Source organism: Bacillus rossius, chromosome 6, assembly GCF_032445375.1.
Source record: "Bacillus rossius redtenbacheri isolate Brsri chromosome 6, Brsri_v3, whole genome shotgun sequence".
NCBI classification, from domain to species: Eukaryota; Metazoa; Arthropoda; class Insecta; order Phasmatodea; family Bacillidae; genus Bacillus; species Bacillus rossius.
In genome coordinates, this window is record NC_086334.1 from 10,553,067 (window position 1) to 10,574,280 (window position 21,214).

Here is a 21,214-nt window from a genome sequence, read left to right on the forward strand (position 1 = left end):
GGTAAAATGAGCTACAACTACAGCAAATGCACTTGAAAGTGAGGATACAGTATTCGGCAGATGAATTGCTCCACCCAAAATTACCTAATCTTGAAGCATGTGCTGAATCCACTACAATCTCTCGCATATACATATTTCCACAGTGAAGTTTACGTACAATAATACATGTCTAAGAAACACTCCAGTTAGCAAAGCGTGACAAAAATTATGTATCATTTCAAAACTTCCGCAAGTAATTATTAATAAATTAACTGTGCAGAACCTTACATGAATTTGAGGATGCAAAAACATTCAGTTTATATTAGAAATCATGTGTACAATAAAATTATAAGTAATAATTTTTTTTTGTGTAATATTGAGATTTACAAAAATAAACAATCACATAGAGATATATTCCCATAAAAAACAGTTGTACAAAATCTCAAGAAATGTTCTCTTATACAAGACATATGATAAGCTCCAACAAACGTCGTCGCCCTGACGAATGAAACACATGAAAAAAGCATACACACAGCACAGTCCCAACTGTCAGTGGGATAGCAAGGGAAGATGGAGGCCATCTTGCATTTTACACATTTTAAAGACATAATAACTATTATTGAATAGTAAGTGATAACAATGATCATCCTCTCAATTACCTGCTGTAATGGTTTTTCCTCATAGAATCATCAAAAAATTATAAATTCAAGGGTGAAAAACCATTATCATCCTACAACAGTGTACCATTCCCCAAGTCGCAACAAAAAGAAAATTAAAATCACAATGACTAACATCTTTCCCCTCCACATCCTCTTAAATTAACATTATTCCATTTTTTTACAGTGGATTTCACAAGCATTCAACACATTAAACCAATATATACTTGCCATTCTATAGATTACAAACAAATTTTATTGTACATGTCGAGTAAAAAAAAACCTGCCTGCATTAACTAAAATAAAACTGGTAAAAATAACTAATTTTGAAATTTTCTGTTGTTTGTTATCAATTTATGGGTCACGTTCAAATTTAAAACATATTATTACAACCAGAGATCTAAGATTATAGGAATTTCCTAACTTTCAATAAACAATGGACGCAAGCACAAGAAAGTCAATCTTCTATCCAAGTAGTAAAAAGCACACCTCCTTGATACTAACTATAATGCACCATCTTCCGCTCACTTTCCCACTACAATATTAACTTTCTGTAAGTATATTTAAGACAAAATATTTTCGACAAGACTTAAAATGTTGCTGAGGGTTCACGAGGCCCTAAAAAAAACAAAAAAAAAAAAAAAAAAAAAGAGGTCCAGCTCAGTTAAGCTGATCCATGAACACATAAATGATACGACCATCTTCAAGATTCACGATTCCAACCGACGAACAGACACGTTAAAAAGTCCCTTCAGCAACTTGACAGAAGTCAACTCTCTACATGTGAACTACTATCACCCACGCGGAGGCACCTTACGACTTACTTCAAATACTGATCATTCCGTAATGTCATTTTATTAATTGGAACTGAGGTCAAGTTATACAGTATTTTTTTTCAGTTTATAGGAGCTAACAAGTTTTCTTTTTGTCAAGGGAAAAAAAAAATATTTACGCTGTTAATGTACGTATGGTTAGTTTCTGTCGTCACCGGCACAAATCTCATGCATGTATTAAAGGGATGTAGCACAACTGAATATCAAGGGGACCGCCTGGCCATCCCACGGAGAAGACTGCACGGCCGGGCGGCAGAGCGGACGAGCGAGGCCCCTCAGGGCAGCTTCTGGGTGAGCTCCGGCACGACCTTGAAGAGGTCGGCCACCAGGCCGTAGTCGGCCACCTGGAAGATGGGCGCCTCGGGGTCCTTGTTGATGGCGACGATGGTCTTGGACTCCTTCATGCCGGCGAGGTGCTGGATGGCCCCGGAGATGCCGACCGCGATGTACAGCTCCTGGCAAACAGACACCCACGTTCACTCGGCTCGTCCCTCGCTGCCGCCGTGCTACTAGCGCATCCACCCGGAACTAACGCATCCACCCGGAACTAACGCCTCTCTGCACGCAGTGGCGTAGCCAGGATTTGTGTATGGGGGGTGTTAAGAAGCAACCCCCCCCCCCCCCCCCCCGGTATTAAAGCGGGGGGTCCGGGGTTCCTCCCCCGGGAAAATTTGGATTTTAAGGTGTAAAATAGTGCTATTTTAGCAGTTTTGGTTCTTAAATTTAAATATTGTAATGGTAAAAATTTTATTAATTTTAATATGAAATTTGTTTGAGTGTTGGTGCTAGGGGGGGGGGGGGGGGGTTCAACCCCTAAACACCCCCCCCCCCCCCCCCCTTGGCTAAGCCCCTGTCTGCACGTGATGCGACCCCCAACATTTTCATTATGCGTTTACAAAAAAGACTTTATGGAGTGGAAATTGCGATTGAAGTACATGGCCCTTTAAAATTATTTAAGTAGATTCATTCCATGTTTACCTGATGCTTTCTGGTGCCAGTTTCGTCAGTGGTGATTTACACAAACTCTTTCGAAACACTGAGTCTCAAGTTATTAAAAATAGTATTGTTTTATGACTGTGTCTGAGAAGCGGTCACCAGCAGCCACAGGTAACCCTGCACTAACTCTCACTCGGTACAGGTGTTATCCTCTCACGTGCCACGCACCTACAGAGGTTCACGAAGCCCCATACTAAAGTGACATTAAGTAACGCAACTTATAAGCAGAGTGCATAGTTTTACAAGTAAGTTGTTCCCAGTGACAAGAAAAACATGTGACTCCTACTTTTATTTCAGCAGTTTTGGTAAAAAAAAACATAGCATTATTTTTTGGGTAAATATGGCAGTATGGGTCAAACACATTTGGCTGGATTATTCACAACAATAAAATGAATTACTGGTAACAGTTTTATCAGTGGAAATATTTAAATAAGCGTTGTTATGCATGCATTGAACCACCAACACAACACAATTTCCAACTTTTTGCAAATAAATAAAGTTTTCATTTAATATGCTTTGTTTTTGCACAAACGTTTGCAGGCAATGGCTAAAAATGTGTCTACAAGAAATTATCACATAAATATACACTGACTACAGTTAAAAATTTACAGTCATCTCAATTTCATCTTTTAGTCGAAAAAACACTGTCTCTAGGAATCAACAAAAAATTATTTTTATACTTTTAAAGCATTCACAGAGTAAGTAATCACAGTTTCAGAATTATCTAAAAAAAAGAATAGCAAAACATCACATGAGCCAAAGGAAAATTCACTATTTCCTATTATACTGTGATTTTAAACATGCAGCAAACAAATAACTACCATCCAGTTTAATGCATTTCTACAGTGAAATAAGCTCTTTATATATTGTATTGTCTACGTATAAATGTATTTTTTGCTTCTTTTTTTTAATGTTGTGCACACCCTAAAAGTCTCTCAACTGTTGGTGTGCATGGTATAACTTATAAATAAATAAATAAATTAATTAATTAATTAATAATATATACATATGTACCATATTTACCTGCATATAGGTCGCAGATGTTATGCTGATATTTTGTTTAAAAAATGGGAAAGACAAAGGACACCAGTGCCATGTTTCTTACAGGGCAATAAGCTGAGACACAGACCAAAAAGACTTCACTTTTATTCTACTGAAGACAGTTATATGGCATGACTCATATTCGAAGGTGACCCTTACATGAAAATGTTTTTTTTTGGCCCAAAATTAAGGGAGGGGCGACCCTTTTGTGGGTAAATACGGTACTTATACTCACAGGTATTAAAACACCAGGAAACATGGTGCACTTTTGAAACTCACATTAAAAACATTAAAATGCCAAAGTCACTTATAACATGGCAACATCAGTAGATGATTACTTGCTAAGCCTTAATTATGAAATTGCAAACATTAACTCAAAAGTAAAACAAACATATATGAAATTATGCCAAATATAAAAGGTAATCAACAGTAAATGTGTTTGTAATGTTTTAGAACCAGGTAACCTTACAACACAGTTGATACAGCTGGTATTAATAGGTAGGGACCTGAAAAATTCGCGGTTTCGCTGGCCTCCAGGATAGTCTACACAGTCCTCTGTACACTCGGGCAAATAACGCCAGTTCGTTGGCTGCTGACTTGTTAGTCGTCTCAACTGGTATTTGGTTGAGGGTTTCTCATTGGCCCAGAGTCGCCCAGACGAACAGTGAGCCAATAGCAAGAGCAGCTTAAAGGTATACGTGTATGAATTTCAGACTATCGCGAAATGAATCTGCAAATTTTTCCGGTCTCTATTAATAGGTAAATAAAGATTGCAAGGACTTGGCACTATCGAAGCGAACTCCGTGGCTCGTGAAGCAGAGCACTCACCGGGGCGACGATCTTGCCCGTCTGGCCGACCTGCAGGTCGTTGGGAACGTAGCCGGCGTCAACTGCGGCCCGGGACGCCCCCACCGCGGCCTTCAGCTTGTCCGCGAGGTCGTAGAGCAGCTTGAAGTTCTCCCCCGACTTGAGGCCCCGCCCTGAGCACGCACGGCCCGTCACTCTCACATTGCTCTCCGCGCCCACAGCCGCAGGCCCCGTTGAGTTTCCAGATTGTTAATACCATTCATAGGAAACCTTTCAAGTTGTGATATACAAACAGATTACATTTACATTTATGGGCACAATTACATCTTCAAGTTTTTTTTTCAATTGTGGACTTTAAAAAATGTTTGTACGTTAAACGAAAGGGAGGTGGCCTTTAGTTTTTCCCGACTGTCCTGTTAGTCACACGAAACTACGTGAAAAAGATGTAGCAAAATTAAGAAAACTTAAAATCATAGTGCAAAAAGAGGACTGTAGTGTAGTATATACAGCCAATTATTAAGATACCTGTTGATAAATGAACAACTAATTAATTAATTTACTTAATTTATAGTCAATTGGTAGTGAAGTTAGGGCGATGATCAATTTTTTTTACACTTAACCACGTTAAAAAATTCTCTACATTAACATTGCACGTTACAATGGAAAGCACTTAAAGCCTTAACACAAAAGAACTGTATAATAAATTATCCATGACAGAAAAAAAAAATATATTCTAAGTTAAAAGATAAACAAGGTTCAAGCAGAAGTCATCATCTTACGCACATGTACCAGTGTTTGAATGCATTGTAGATTAACAGTTAAGTAAATGTTTTAAAAAATAATGGATTTCTAAACCATATTATCAATATTATTTTAAGTATGCTCAGTATACATGCATGACAGATTGTTCTGAATTTATCATCAAGCATCGACCAGACTACATTTCTAATTCTTTTTTTAATTTTATTTGTAGTTGATACAATTTTTTTAAATTATTAATATTAATTCTTTTGCTAATTGCTCTCTGTCATAAACGTTAACGAGACACTCACCTCCGCTGATGACCACCTTGGCGCTGGTCAGCTCCGGGCGGTCGCTCTTACTCAGCTCCTGGCTGACGAAGCGGGACAGGTCGGTGGCGTAGTCCCCAGCGGGGGCCGCCTCCACCGGGGCGCTGCCCCCCTCCAGGGGGTCCGGCTCGAAGCTGGTGCCCCGGAACGTCACCACCTTCACCGGGTCCTTGCACTTGAGGGTGAGCACCGCGTTACCTGTGGGACCACACCTCCTCAGCAGTGCAGTGCTTCTGACGGCCCCGCCTCTATAACGAGTGTGTTTGAGGTCACAGTTGCTGTGTGAGCCAGCCCCCTTCAGCACATCAATGGTTCACCTCGATAATCATTAGCCAAAACTACATTTAGTGCTAACTTTTAAACCCAACATTTTAATGGTATAATATTTTGCCACTTAAAAAGGTATCTTCTAAAAAATATATATATATACACCCTAACTTCACTTAAGTTTTAACTGCTTTAAAAGAATTTTTTTTATAGTACGTACATTTAAGAGGCAGAGAAAAATCCTTCAAAGTATATCACACATCTTGCATGAAGTCACAGTGTCTGTGACTTATGGTTCAAAAAAGTAAAATTTTCAAAAATAACTCTTACGTGTTTTTTTGAACAAACGTTTGTCGTACAAAATACGAAAATTCAAGAACCTTCAGGTTAGTTTTGAACGCGTAATGGTATATAAGTATTAATGTAGGTTTTTTGATATTTGACACCTAAAGTCTCACATAAAGAACCAGTATTGTGTTCAGGGGCGCAACAACAGGGGGAGGGGGCAAGGGTATTTTGCCCCCCCCCCCCCCCCCCCCCACCACCAAGCTTTGAAACCTTAAAAGTGGGGGCAAACAGGGGCAAAGAAAGTGCTGTGTAATCAATTTTTAGAGAATAAAATTGCTTAAATAGCACCATTTTCCACTTTGAAATACAAATTTTCCCGGGCGTGGACCCCTGGACCCCCCACTTTAATAGGGGGGATCGACGATTCTTTACAAAAAGGTATATTGCCCCCCCTTTGTAAATTTAGTTGTTGCGCCCCTGATTGTGTTGTGAATATTTTATTAAATGCATTTGTTCTGTCGTTTATGATCTGTGTTGACTCATGGTGGGAGATGGAAGACGTCCATTTAGATTCACGCAGCAGTAAAATAATCTCCACTGCCATTGCACATAGCTAGAGGGTTGTGTGCACGGCTCACCAGCGTAGATGTTGCGCACGAAGGTGTCGGGAGCCTTGATGCCCACGACGTCCGTGACGGGGGACACGTCGAGCTTGGCGGCGACGCGCGGCAGGACGGACTTGCCCACCGCCGTGGCCCCCGCCACGACGTGGCTGAAGCCGTGCTGCTTGTGCGCAGCCAGCACCAGCGGCGTCACCGCCTCTGCCGTGAAGCCGTGCAACGCCTCGCTCTCCAGCAGCAGCACGCGTGCCACGCCCGCCGCCTTCGCCACCTGCTCCGCCACCTGCGCAGCAAACACCGGCCGTGTCTGGTTCCATCGCCGTGTCGTCCGTGTACCTGCTTCGCATCATCACTGGGGTTCCTCTGTCCGTCACTGAATACTGCAAAGTAGTTGTCCGTCTGTGTTTACTGTTCCTGTAGCAACTGTCTCGTCACCGTGTTCGTCCGTGCTATGATATGGTTCTAATTCCATCCAACAAATTCTCTGTACCTTTTTTTCTGTTAGAGCAAGATACCCCAAGCTTATCACCCAGATGTTATACAATGGTTATAAAACAATAACTATTTTGTTACATTGCTGGGTCTCTGATAACTGGTTTTAGAAGAAAGTTAATCTAATTCTCAACTATGAGGTAGCACACATCTACCGATCTAGCAAGAAAATAAAATAGGTACTACAAATTAAACTCTTGTGCTGCTGCTACGCAATGTGTGTATTTCATTAGCGAAAGACCTGCTGAAACATAGTTTTTTTTTCATATTTAGTGTTATGATTGGACACATTAACATACTACACTACATTTATAGCTTATAATACCTTGTCCAGTAATCCATTATTATTATTTGCTATAGTGAATTGCGAAAAGTCTTTCTTGGAAAAAGTACTTTCACAGGTCTTGCTATCGTTAGTATTGATTCTCAAACAGTAAAGAAATGGAACAGTCAACACCGGTTTATCCTGTCACATAGTTCTCTGTTATCAATAATCATTTAGGAGTTGACATTATATTTTTTGCATGGGAAATATTTAACAGCACAGTTCTTGCTATCAGTAGTATTTATTCTCATACAGCATTTTCTGAACAAAAATCTATTTCATTCTTTGCCTCAAACAGTTTGCAATTGAGAATTATAAGTTCTTCAAGTAATAGCAAATCTTCAAAGTAACGTTTAAGTTAGTGTCAATAATCTACAGTGTCTGCATGTTGAAGTTACGCAGAATGTGGGCTTAATTACATAAAATATGTCATTCATTGAGTCAATAGAATTTTCTTCAAAATTATGCACATAAATAAGGTGCTTGGATTAAATTATATTTAAATAGGTACATCTGCAAATACCACAAAATGTTTTCTTTTGAATTTAAAAAAAAAGATAATTACAATGACAGTGTTAAAATTATGCCATAATTTTGATGGCTGTAATGAGTTTAGTAGCTCTTTAAAGGAAGATGTAAGATTAAAGTTGGTAGTTTGTAAACTGAACGAAAAGAAGAAAACCTTTCTGGATTATGTGGTTGAATTATGAAAAGGAAGATTTAGTATGAAAAATGTGGTTCATGGAGCATCAAGTTGATGAAAAAAGAAGGTAAGATTGAATAATTAAACTAACAGTCTTTGAAGCAAGGGTGCAAAGCTGTAGGATCCCCAGGGGGATAGTGAATGATTGAAAATACCTTCATTTCCAATAACTGAAAATGTTAAACATCTAAATAACTAGTTATTCAATTGGAACCATAACTGCCATAACTGGTATTGGAAAATAACCATTTTACTCATCCCTAGTAAATCAGAGTGAATTACTTGAGATGACTGAAGAAATAAAAAACTGAGAGAGCAAGAGATAATACAGTACCCCCAGCAAACACTTTTTAATCTTTCCCTTCACGTCCCTGACCCTAAGTACAGACTGACGTCTTTAGAGGCTAAAGATTATCAGTGCATAGTCTGACTTCTCATAAAGCAACTGACAAAATTCTTACTGGTCCCCGCCAACACTTCTGTACTACTGAGAAAGATTTAAATATGAAAACACATTGGACATAGCAACAGCAAAAAAAAAAAATTCCTGGAAACAAGGCTGAAATCTTGTACAATATCTGTTTTTCCCCTCCCTGCTTGTGAAACTCATGTAAAATTTCCAAATTTCCCAGTCAGTACATACAATGTAAATACTAGCAAAAAATTCAAGATTCAGTTTTTTATTTAATTAATTAAATGGGGTTTTCGAACACTTATAGTGATTTTCAATCAGAGCACTCTGATGTTACTAGTCCAGAGGAGAGTGCAGATGCATCATGCATGGGACGGCAAGTCGTCAATCTCGATGGGAATCAGCACTCCAAAATTCCGAGGTTGCAGGGTTTTTAAGTGAGTGACCGCTAATACAACACACATATATGGGTGCAGAGAAACCCTCCAGTCCTGGACAGCCACTGCTCACGCGCACGCCAATGTGACGTCGCCAGCGAAAAACAAATTACAATGTTGGCAGTGATGATGTTTGCATCTGCTCCTGATGCTTGTTTGCCAATTGTTTATTAGATCCATGTGCGGAACTAAGCATCTCTTGCAGCATTCACACAATGCACAAGTTGTCAGTTGTCACCTTGTGAGACATAAGAGGAAAGAACATGTCTCAAACTATGTATCATGAATGCCAGAGTTGTGTTCCCAGAAATATGTTCTTTAATCCAAACCATTCATCTGTCACAAGACCTGTGTATTTGACATGGTGATATATAGTAAACTGCGTAACCCAAAATCTAAAGCTATGCAATGTAACCAACAATTTTTAAAAATAAAAAGGATGAGCTGGCTGCAGGGTTGCCGCACGTCAAGATTTGCACTTCGCACCTTGCTTCAGCGAGCCTCACCTGCCCACGAGACACTCCCACTCCTTTTTCCTGTTCACACCTCTTGGTGCTGGTTGCTTAGCAGCTCGTTCCCTCCCGCACCTGTGCAGTTTGCTATGTTGGATTTGCACGAGTATCCGCACTTCTTCTTCGAGCAGACATCAAACAGGCAACTTGATAATGGGTTAGTAGTCCACTTAGGTTGGTTATCTGCCGCACGAGGGCGGCGTGCAAGATGTGAGTTGGTAGTACTGATTTATAGTTTTGGTAAAATGTTAGGATTTCAGTCAGTACATACACAACATTTAAGTAACTATAAATCAGAACTGTATACAGTACTGCATTTTGGAGGGAACGAGGGGGTGGATCACTTTGCCTGCTATTTGCTTTAAAATTATTTTCTTATGTTTGTGGGAATATATGATTTTTAATTATTGAGGATTTGGGGTGTGGAGAGGAGGGGGAGAGTAATTCCTGCATATGTCCCTGCTATGACCAACCTCAATTGAACAAGTATTGCACTGTGGCTGAGGGTGGAAGGTTTTGAATCTGACAGTGGCACTGCCACTGAGCTACAAGCCAAGGTCCATGACAGTAAGCTTCTGAGTATATCCACGACACTTAAAACTTTAGCCTCCACTCCTTCTGCTCATCACAGTGGAGAACTTTAATCAGGCATTCTGTGGTTCCGTGCCTTCTGTACTCCAGGCACCAATCAGCTGCTGGCGTTCAGATATGTCCAAGTGGGTTCTGCCATGTCGCATGCTACGCTGCCTTCATTTTTAGTTATCTAAGAGTGTATCGTTACTGTTCGTTTTCATTTCAGCATAGTGCTTCCTGTTTTCTAGCAGGTTACATTTCACATTTCAGGGGTACATTTCGGTAATCACTTTTTAAAAAAGACAAATGCTATCTGTATTTTTCTTTCTATACAGCTGCACGTTAAAACTTGTTTTAAAAACCATTGTATTGAGTATTCATTTATACTAATTGGTATTACAGTTTAACTGTATTGACGTTCGATGGTACGGCAGAATCGCTAATCCATCATGGCTGTGATCCCTTAACGAGCTGGATGTAAGATCTTTCACTCTATCAACATACATTTTTATGTTTTAAATTCATTATGACCACAAAATGAACCATATGATGCTTTATTTGAACACTTGGTAAGTGAAAGATCAGTTTGAAGCCTGTGAAGAGGCCACAGAGACCAGGCAAAGGCACGGTCGCTACCCGCTGCATCACGACTCACCGCCCGACATTTGGAACCAGCCACCAACACTGACACCTCCCCTCCCAGCCTCTTGGCTGCCGTCAGCACGCTCTGCGAGATGGGCAGAAGGTGCTCGTTGTTGTGCTCTGCCAGCACCAGGGTGCTCTGCAGTCTGCCCAGCTGCAACACACACAGCACAGTCAGCAAGTGTTCCACATTCGTCGCTTCACTCTCCTAATACAACTTATCACACCAACAGTAGGTTTTCCACCCTCTCTCTCGGAACTTCTCTGGAGCTTCTTCTTCCTGTTGCTTCTACCAGTAGATTATCCAGGGGCGTAACAACTAAATTTCCAAAGGGGGGGCAATATACTTTTTTTTAAAGAATCATCGATCCCCACTATTGAAGCGGGGCCGGGAAAATTTGTATTTCAAGGTGGAAAATGGTGCTACGTAAGCAGTTTTATTATCTAAAATTGATTACACAGCACTTTCTTTTCCCCCGTTTGCCCCCACTTCAAGGTTTCAGAGGGGGGCCAAAATACCCTTGCCCCCCCTGTTGTTGCGCCCCTGAGATTATCTGAGCACACTGTTTCTCTTAGTGTCTCCTAATTCATGTCCTTCATTCCCTCAGACATCGCTGTGTATGGACACAGCCGCAACATCTGTCCTAAGACAGTGTAGCTGTCAACTGGCTGCCAACTCATTCTACGAAGGTATTCAACCACCCGGGCCTCTTTAACAGTTCCCAAACTGTCTGGACGACTAGCTTGTATAACGTATTTGGTAATACTCAGATATAGACCATCCCTTCGAGGTAAATTTAGGGGCGAGTATATTGTGTGAAAACTATGTTTTCCAATTTTTTTTCTTTCCATTCTAAAAAGTCGCGATTTCCGAGTATTACCACGTATTTTCGTATGCTACCTTCCCTTCCTACATATAGGACAGTTCACCAACTGCAAACTAGCCCATGTAACTGGAGTTGAATTTTTGCATAAAAAAAATGCAAATTAAACTGACCTGTCACGCATCAAACCTTGACATCAACAAACATTACATAACTTAACAATAGTTCGACAAACCTTCAATCACAACTTACTTTAATAAAATTTGACACATTCTGACGGCCGATGAACATCATCGTCCGTCTGTTTTATTGAAAATGTTACTATGCAAATGAACTTTATCAAACGTTATCCTTTCAGGCGATTATCAAATACGTTTGGATTCAAGGTTTGGAATTTAGACTTTAACCTGTATCACAAAAACAACAAAAACTAGGCCGTAGACAAAAGATTGCACACTAGCCAACTCTCTATGGCTTCCTGTAGCGCTTCATGAGGGAGAATTTACAACTATCTCCGTCAGCTTGCCTCATGACTGGCTTCTGGTTTGACGGGAACAAGAGACGATTTAATCTCTGGTCGTGAAAAATATGTTTGTTTCAAGTTGTTATAGTAACAAAGAAAAGGGTTTTTGGAAGAGAAGTATGCAACGCAATTGAAGTTCTAAGTATAAGATGGTCATGTGAAGTTGTAAATAGCATTACAACTGCGTAGTAAAAAAAAATATTTTCAGGTGGTTTAATGCTATTCTATTAACAAGTCGTATGTTCATTGTTGTTAAATCGTAAGAGAAAAAAGGTAAGTGTGTAAAATTCACATTTTTGTATTTCATGACTGAATTAATATTCCAAGGTTAATTTTAAAACATTAAAAAATTAAAAGACTCACCTTAAGTTCAATAAAAAGAATAATGCCTCTTAGTTTAATTAATAAATCAGACAAAGGTACTTAGTATACTATGCTAGTGTTTACTTGACTTTATGGAGAGGAGTGTTAAAAATCACTACATTCTCAATAAGAGGCTAGTTGTAAGGACAATGATATCCAGGGAAATTGTGGGGTAAAGGCAGTAAAGACTATAAAATATTTAATAAAACTTATTAAAATACCTATAAGATTTGGGAGTAACATAGAATCTGACACCATACAATATTGGTGATGTGATCAACATGCGACGCTGACGTCATTACCAACCCTACATTATGATGGTACAAGTGCAGGAATATGGGGATTTTGGGCAGGGAGCATTCAAAAGCTTTTTTTTTCTTCACAGAATACATTTCTTTACAAACCTAACTTTAGGGTACTATCATAATAAATACTACACCCCTACCTATTCAACACAATACTGCTCATAAAATATTGTCAGTATTGTATTTTATACTACAGTCCCACCTGGTTTAGTGTATTTTGCAATACCAAATTTCTATAATTTATTGTTTATTTTTTCTATGATTTAAATTTCTCAGGTATTGTATCAGTAAAGTTAAATTCAGCCTTACCTATTCTAGTATAGAACATGATAACAAAAATATATTCTGTACTCTAATTTCCTCAACAATACTTTACTGTGCAAAACAAGCTTATCTTTCCCATCCAAAACACCCAATTTCCATGCTTGGGTAAATATGTATTGAACGGATTAGCCCCAAAAAAAATCGTACAAATATGAAATAACTTTCATTATATGCTCTTTTACGTCCTCTTTTCAAAACCGCCTGCGGAGATTAAAAATTCCAATTACTTTTGGAGATATAGCTGTTCTTATTTTGCAATACAAGCCCTATGTAATCATTCAACAGACGCCATTTTATATTTTGCCGTGTGTGCGTGAATGCCTAAATAACAGAAATTTTCCATTATGTAAGGTTAGTTACATGATAAATACTTCAAAATAAACGGAAATTAAAAATATCAATTAATTTTACTTGTATAGTTTTAAGTATTTATAATGTAACTGACCTGACCTAACAAAACGGGACAAAGGTAGATTAGGTCAGGTCGGCTACAGTATAAATACTTTGAAACTGAACGGACATTAAAAATAATAAAAATTAATTTTAATGGTTGTTTAGTTTTAAAGTATTTATAATGTAGCTGACCTGACCTAACAAACCGGGAAAAAGGATGAACAGTAGGAACTCACGTAATTTTCTTTATACGTGATGTAGTCGTTCAACTACGTCGCGGGAAAAAAAAATCATACTTGTAAACAAGCAACAATGGTGAAAACGCGGGAAGCCTACGATTCACTCATCCTTCTGGACATACCCGATACCCGAATACTCACGTTGGCAAGCCTTCTTTCAACAGACGAGAGGCAAACGCCCGATCGTGCATCTTCGGTTTTTTTTTTTATTGTAAATAAATATGCAACTCATGAAAACTAATGGTCAATTAGGTTATGTTAGCTACATTATAAATACTTCAAAACATTGTGGATGGTTGATTTGGTTAGGATAGCTACATTAAAAATACTGTGAAATCATGTAAACGGTTTCCTAGCGCTGGATAGCTACATATTGAAAAGTTATTTGCTAAGCAACCATAAAATGATTTTACAGTTTTTTTAATGGAGCTATACTTACCTAATATAACCAACCATCCACAGTGTTTTAAAGTATTTTTAATTACTTCTTGCTAATTTTAAGAAAAGAAGGCTTGCTAACGTGAGTATTCGGGTATGTCCAGAAGGATGTGTGAATCGTAGGCTTCCCGCTCAACGCCGCATCAGTGCACATCATGAAAATTAAAAAATTCCATATCTCATAAAGTATTTGGAATTTCTGATCTCCGCCGGGTTTAATGAAAATAGGAAGTTAAAGAGCACAGAATAAAGGTATTTTCGGATTTTTAAATTTTTTTTTTAAAAAAATCGCCAAAAAATGAATATTAAAAAATTCGATATCTCCAAAAGTAATTGGAATTTTTTATCTCCGCAGGCGGTTCTGAAAAGAGGACGTAAGATAGCATATAATGAAAGTTATTTCATATTTGTACGATTTTTTTTTGGCGCTAATCCGTACAATACATATTTACCCATGCTTGTACCATAAGAACATACAGGTCGTAATTACTTCAGCACCATCTTGTTGAAAACTTCATCAGTATCCCTGCCATATCGCAATGAAAACGTACCAAAATATTTTTTTAATTAGCTGACCTACACTCATACAATGCTTTTGCTTTGTTTTTATCTCTTTATTGCAAAACTAACCTACTTTTGGAAAACGTGCCATTTTTATGCTATGTTAGAAATTTTATTGTTTACCTAACCAAAGAAAAGGAATACTTAACCTAACAGTGGAAATTAAACACATACAACACACCTCTCACCTAACATAGCTAACAAAATGCATATAAAATACAACAAAATACAAACATTTAAAAACCATCAAAAACTACTTTTCTTTCTTGAGTTTATGGTATTAACCATTTACTGTCTATTATTCTATGTATTAAATTAATGCCAAAAAAATTGCATTTCCACGATTTAATTAATTCTATATTGCAAAACATGAACTGTTGCTTTCCTGGTCACTGCTACAAACACAACCACACATTGTTCCTTTACAGTGTACAGTTATAAAAATTAAATATAAATAAAGCGAATCTTGCATTTCTCTCACATTACCGCACATTTCCAATAAATTTCGTAATACCTACTAAATACTTGGTGTATTTATATTTGTTTTTTCACTTTATAAAAATATTCTATTCCACTTATTACTTCACTCCTACTTTTACCACAACTGTTGCTATTGCTCCAAAACTCACACTCACACTATCATTAATATTTATTTTCACATTATATTACTACATTTTCCTCATTCCTCCGTTACCGGTATCCGTTTGTTATCATTGGTAACTGCCAAAAGTCATACGTTTCCCCAATTTTATTTCCAACCAATAATAATGCATGGTATTGTGTGTAGTGCACTCAACTCTTAAGATCTAAATAACAGCAGTTAGGTACACAGGTACTTGCAAATGATTTTTGAAGTCCTAGAATCATTTCGCAATGACACTGAAACAGAGACATCTGGAACATTTCACTATCACGTCAGCCGCTTTCACATTTCACGGAATCGTAACAAGTGGCAAACAAAATGGTAAATGTTTAAGCATGGCATCTAAACTCTGTTTTTATATATCTTCATCAATAATAATTATATAACAAAAAAAAGGGGGACTTTACACCAGTAAAAGTTGTTCCAAATGCTTGACGGATAGTGGATATATACCAGGCATTTCTTGAGTTTTGTACATTTATGGACTGTCGTCACTTCCAAAAGGTCATTCTAAAATAGTGTTCACACTTGCCTGGTACTGGTGCATGCATTAGTAAGGTACTTAAGAGCCTGTTCAGGGGTGTCAAATGTTACAAAATGTGTGTTGAATGTTATTGCTTTGCGCCAGTCTCCTGTCAGAGTGATCGCGGGGGGAATACCAGCAGGTCCGGTCTCTCACCCGTTGTTGTCATGCTCGCTGGTGACTGGCATCACCGCCGACCGCCATTGTCTTTGTGCAGAGCGCCAGCGCGATGTGGCGCCACCTGGAGCCGGGAAGCTCGCCGGTCGACTGGTGCGAGGGCAACTACCTCATATCCCCTCTCATCGCCGAGTTCGTCAACACGGTGAGCCAGCGGCAAGACTCTTCTTCCGTAGCCTGGAAGCAGCGTGTCTTCATGTTCATATGTTTATGTACTTATGAAGAATAGAAAAGTTTGTTTACTAAAATAAAAATTACAGCGGAGCATTATTATCCAAATACCAATCATTGGAAAACATTCCAGTCAGCGAGTTCAAATTTACTCAGGATTTCATAAGTTTCTCCGAAGTTAAAAATGCTTAAGATAATCGAGAATTCATATTGGTCTCCTAATGCATCAACACATTTTATATGCAAAGAGTAAACATGCATTAAATATAATCTATGATGAGTAAAAACTTTAGTTTAGCATAGACAACAAAACACTTAAAACATAATGAAATGCTCCAAAGATTAAATTAAACGTACTAATTTGGTACCATGAATTATTGTTCTGTACCGGAGGTATAAACAGCATTAAATACTGAAACCAGAAGGAGTTGTGATACCAAGACAGCCTTCATAATATAAGTCAACACGTCCAACTTCTTAGCCTCGAGTGTGGGTTTGAGTTCTACCTGAAACATGGGTGTTCTTAGAATATTTTCCCTTCTAATCTCCTGCCATAAAGTGGGCACATTATGATTTTCTATATATATAAAAAAAAAAAAAAAAAACATTTTTTTAGTTAAACCAGCATGTTGGTAATTATGCATGTCGTGATGGGTGACAAGTTTTCAGTTAGGTTCTGTACTGAACACTAGAAAAGTCACTGAAAGGTAGCTAACTTTTAATTTAACTTTTTGATGTCCATTAGACATCTGGTTTGGCTTGGATCTTAAGTGGTTTTAAAGGCCTTCCTTCAGTTGTGGTAGAGAAGTGGCACATGCAGTCGCATGTACGACCCGAGCCAGTTTCCTCAGCGTGTGTGTGTGTGTGTGTGTGTGTGTGTGTGGAGCTCCGTGCTCAGCGAGGCTGCGCGGCTGTGCTCGGCAGTTCAGCAACGTGCTGTTCTTCCTGCTGCCGCCGGTCATGATGCACCTGTTCCGCGACTACGGCCGCTCCGTCAACCCGGGCATCCACGTCATCTGGCTGCTGTTCATCGTGGTGGGCCTCAGCTCCGCCTACTTCCATGCCACCCTCAGCCTCATTGGCCAGCTGCTGGACGAGCTGTCCATCCTGTGGATCTTCATGGCCGCCTTCTCCATGTTCTTCCCTCGCCGCTTCTTCCCCCTCTTCTTCCACAACGACAGGCAAGTCCGACCCGGCAGCTGTTACCGTGCGCCTACCTCTATCGCTTATGTTGGCAGTCCCAGAATCTAGTGTTGGCCAATAGGACTTTTCAAGAAAAAAAAGTAAAAGTAACATTGATATACACCTGCACTGTGAGCATTTTTTTTTTTTTGCAGAGGAACAATGTTCAGCATTTACAAGAACAAACTAAACTATTACTGTGAATAAAATATACAATATTAGTAAAACTGTTCATAAGTATTTCAAGTGATTAAATAAAATTTTGACTTAATACACAGAAACGTTTCTTTAAAGTGTTTTATTGCATTCTTATAACTTTTTTTTATCGTACCTTGGATGTGTATAGGATTTAGTTAATGCGACATTAAAAGTAAGTTTAATTTCTGTACTTTGATGAATAAATTTCATTCTTAGTTTTCCAACCATTGAATAATGTGTACTATACAGTTTTTTTTAATTTTTTCAGTTAAAATAAAATATATTTACAAAATATGTATATAAATGTTTGAATTATATTTTTAATAGTTATTCTAAAATGAAATAAAATAATGGGTCGTGTAGCTGCACAGTTGATGTTTAGATCTAGACGTAACATTTCCTTGCTAAGCAGGAATCATGCAGGTGAAACGTCCAGTGAATGCTATTTCGACTAGTTAAGAAACTGAGGTGGCCCTGGGGGATGGGGGGGTAGGTCGTGGCTGGTTATGTTCCCACTTGCGCCGTGCTGCTGCATGTGTGTCCGGTGACGAGCGCTGTGTGCGCATGCTGGCCCCCAGGAAGCGGTTCGGCCTGGCGTCGGTGGTGATCACGCTGCTGGCGACCGGCCTGGGGGTGCTCCACCCCGCGGCCAACGCCTTCGCCCTCATGACGCTGGGCGTGCCGGCCTTCTTCCTGCTCATCCACGAGCTCAGGAGGTGAGCCCGCGCCCCTGTACTCTGTCGCGTCTCCACACTGCCATCGTAATACCTGTCTCCCCAAATATTCACACCGTAAACAAACTTTTAAAAACAAAACTTATGACCATATTTCAGGTTTCTATGAAATGTTTATTCGGGACTTAGGTAAATAATCAAAACTATAAATTGCCTCAAAGGTTTTTTGTAAAACTAATAGGTAGCACTCTTGATACCGATGTTCATGTTTTTCAGCGTTCTTTATTCTTGTCACAATAGTTCTATTATAAATTAAATGTATCAGTATTTCCAGTACTTATAATTCTGTATGTAAATACATATATCTAAATAAATCCAGCAGTGAATTATTTGATTTATAAATTAATTTTGAATATATTCACATGTTTACTAAAATGCAAGGAAAAAAATTGTTGTGAATGTAAAATGGCTACAAGCCATAGATGTTCTGTTTAATGCAGTAAAGCTCTATTAGCATCTTGGCCTCAACGAACCAAAATCAATGCTATGTTACAAAGTTTATAAACAAAATTAATTGGAAATGCTGAAAAAGTGCAAGTGTTAATTTTCAAATAACCTTATATTAAAATACCATTATCACTCAAAATCATATCTTATTATCTACTCCAGTCACATATTTGATTTTCCATCATACCGTATTTTCTTGCAGTGGTACAATTTTTTTTTAATTTCCCAAGAACTTTCAATCAATTTAGGTTTTTTTCAGGAACGGTGGGTGATTGCAACCACAAACTTTCGGTAATAATTTCAAAGTCTTCTCCCTGAAATACACACTCACAAAGAAAGTGCAAAAGGTCTGTCGTCCATTATGCAACAGCAGGCTAGTCACCTTGGAGCTTAATGCAACTTGTGCTATTCAGCAATGCCCTGCAGCGTTGTCAAATTTTGAATAAGCAGTTTTTGGTGCTTTTCAAACACATGATTTACGATAAATTGTGCACAGTTTGCTCTGGTAAATATTGTAACATCCAAAGCAATTTTTGTATTTGAAAATGTTATTTGAAGATAGAATTTATAATTATTTCTAAATTCATTTTTTAATTATCTGTTTAAAAAACTGCAGTTAAGGTTATACGGTGAATTGCAATAAAACCGAAATAACACCGGAAAGCATAATAAAACACAGCTTAACACTGCAATGCAAGTTAACACACCATGTTTCACCGAAATGCAAGTTAAATCACGGAATTTAGTTTCCTTTAACCTAAATTTAATTGAAATTATAAAAAAAAAGTAATCTTAAAACGTTTGAAATTCAAGGGGAATGTCATTAATCCGTACAAAAATTGTACCCAAGTGCCCTGGATCAGAAAATTTTATTTAATTTGTTTGACTGTGCATCTCTTATTGAATCTTTTTTAAAACATAAATGCTTGCTAATTTACTTTTATTGTTCTTAATGTATCCGTTTTGAACCATTCTATTACAAAATATTTAATCGTAAAATTGTAGCACATAAATTTTACTATTATTTTGGTGGTGTAAGCATCACAAAACAGCTTTTATAAAAATAAAAAACAATAACCTAGAAATCCACTGTTGTTAAAAAAAAATTGGACCAAAAATAAAACCGTGATATCTCGTCGCTAGTTATAGCTGTAATACGAAGGTAATAGAGTGAACTCAGTCGTAGACCGTGAGCGAGCGCCGTCGCTCTAGGCACCGTGCAATGATGTGCCGTGGGCGCAGGTGCGGGTGTGGCCGCGTGCAGCGCCTGGGCGTGCGTTGCGCAGCCGTGTGGGTGCTGGCGGTGGCGTGCTGGCTCAACGACCGCCTGTTCTGCGAGACGTGGCTCGCCCTGGACTTCCCCTACCTGCACGCCCTGTGGCACGTCCTCATCTTCATCGCGTCCTACACGGCCCTCGTGCTGTTCGCGTACTTCTCGGTGCGCGAGGAGCGGCCCGACACCTTCCCCGCACTGCGCTACTGGCCGCGCGACGCCTTCGAGCTGGGCGTGCCCTACGTCTCCCTGCGGCCGCGCCGGCCCGCCGACGGCAAGGACGTGTGAGCGCGGGCCGTCTGCCCTCATCGTGTGTCCCACCGGCTTCAACCTGGTGTTAATAAACATCTCAACAAACTTGTTTTGTAACCAGTTTTATAGCGTTTTTATACCAAGCTAGTATCATTGGTGATATTCAGATATGATATGGTGTTTATGTACAAATATGTTTCATTGTTTGTATTTTTGATATTTGAACCGAGTATAGTATTGAGTAATTTGTTAGAGAAGCGAAGACCTGATACTTTATCATGCTATTTCCAAAGTAATTGTTTGAAGGAAAAAAAATTGATATACGTTCACACTGAATATATATTTTCGTAATATATATACTAATTGTTTTTTTTTTTTTTAAATATGGCTGAACCATAAAAATATATACTTATTGTGACTTAAATGATAATAATGAGTATTTGTAGGTGTGGCATTGAACTTTATAGTTTTCAACATTATTAACAATTTTGTTGTACTATCAGTCATCCATATAATTACCGTATGACTGCGTTGGATGAACATCCTGTATATTTGTTTTTTCTCAGTTTTAGTACGCAGTTATGTTTCTAAACCTTTTAAAATAAATTTTTGTAAATTGTCCACTTGATGTTCCAGAATAATGTAAAGGAAAAAAATGAAGTTCCAACTAAAATAATGCTGAACCATTGCTTTGGTTTAGTGTGTGTTGGGGGGGGAAAAAAGTTAGAAATTACATATATTTCGGTATGTCTTTTTGTAGGTAGTTTCTAAACATTTACTTTATTCTTCTGTCTTAAATCCTCTAAAAAGTTGTGTGTGTATAAAACTTTATTAAAATTTGGTTTATAAATTATCTAAAATTGTGATTATATTTTGTAATTAGTTTGGTTTGTACTACTTTGTAATAGCAAATTGACAAAATTATGGTCCCTTCAAGTTTGTATTATTGAGGTTTGAATGTATTTCACAGATCATGATTGTCTGTTACATA

General features: G+C 38.4%; 2 protein-coding genes across 2 annotated transcripts; one reads left to right on the forward strand and one right to left on the reverse strand.

The window, feature by feature from the left end:
- Positions 1 to 371: 371 nt before the first annotated feature.
- Positions 372 to 12,026, reverse strand: LOC134532614 (electron transfer flavoprotein subunit alpha, mitochondrial). The gene is made up of 6 exons (XM_063369196.1): positions 11,730 to 12,026; positions 10,667 to 10,807; positions 6,576 to 6,840; positions 5,365 to 5,580; positions 4,334 to 4,485; positions 372 to 1,923 (listed from the first exon to the last, which is right to left on the reverse strand). The coding sequence occupies exons 1-6, from the start codon at positions 11,769 to 11,771 to the stop codon at positions 1,744 to 1,746; spliced, it is 996 nt and encodes a 331-aa protein (XP_063225266.1). The 5' UTR covers positions 11,772 to 12,026; the 3' UTR covers positions 372 to 1,743.
- LOC134532616 (alkaline ceramidase) lies at positions 11,997 to 21,083 on the forward strand. The gene is made up of 5 exons (XM_063369198.1): positions 11,997 to 12,273; positions 16,007 to 16,111; positions 17,062 to 17,318; positions 18,096 to 18,233; positions 19,941 to 21,083. The coding sequence occupies exons 2-5, from the start codon at positions 16,019 to 16,021 to the stop codon at positions 20,257 to 20,259; spliced, it is 807 nt and encodes a 268-aa protein (XP_063225268.1). The 5' UTR covers positions 11,997 to 12,273; positions 16,007 to 16,018; the 3' UTR covers positions 20,260 to 21,083.
- The last annotated feature ends 131 nt before the right edge of the window (positions 21,084 to 21,214 follow it).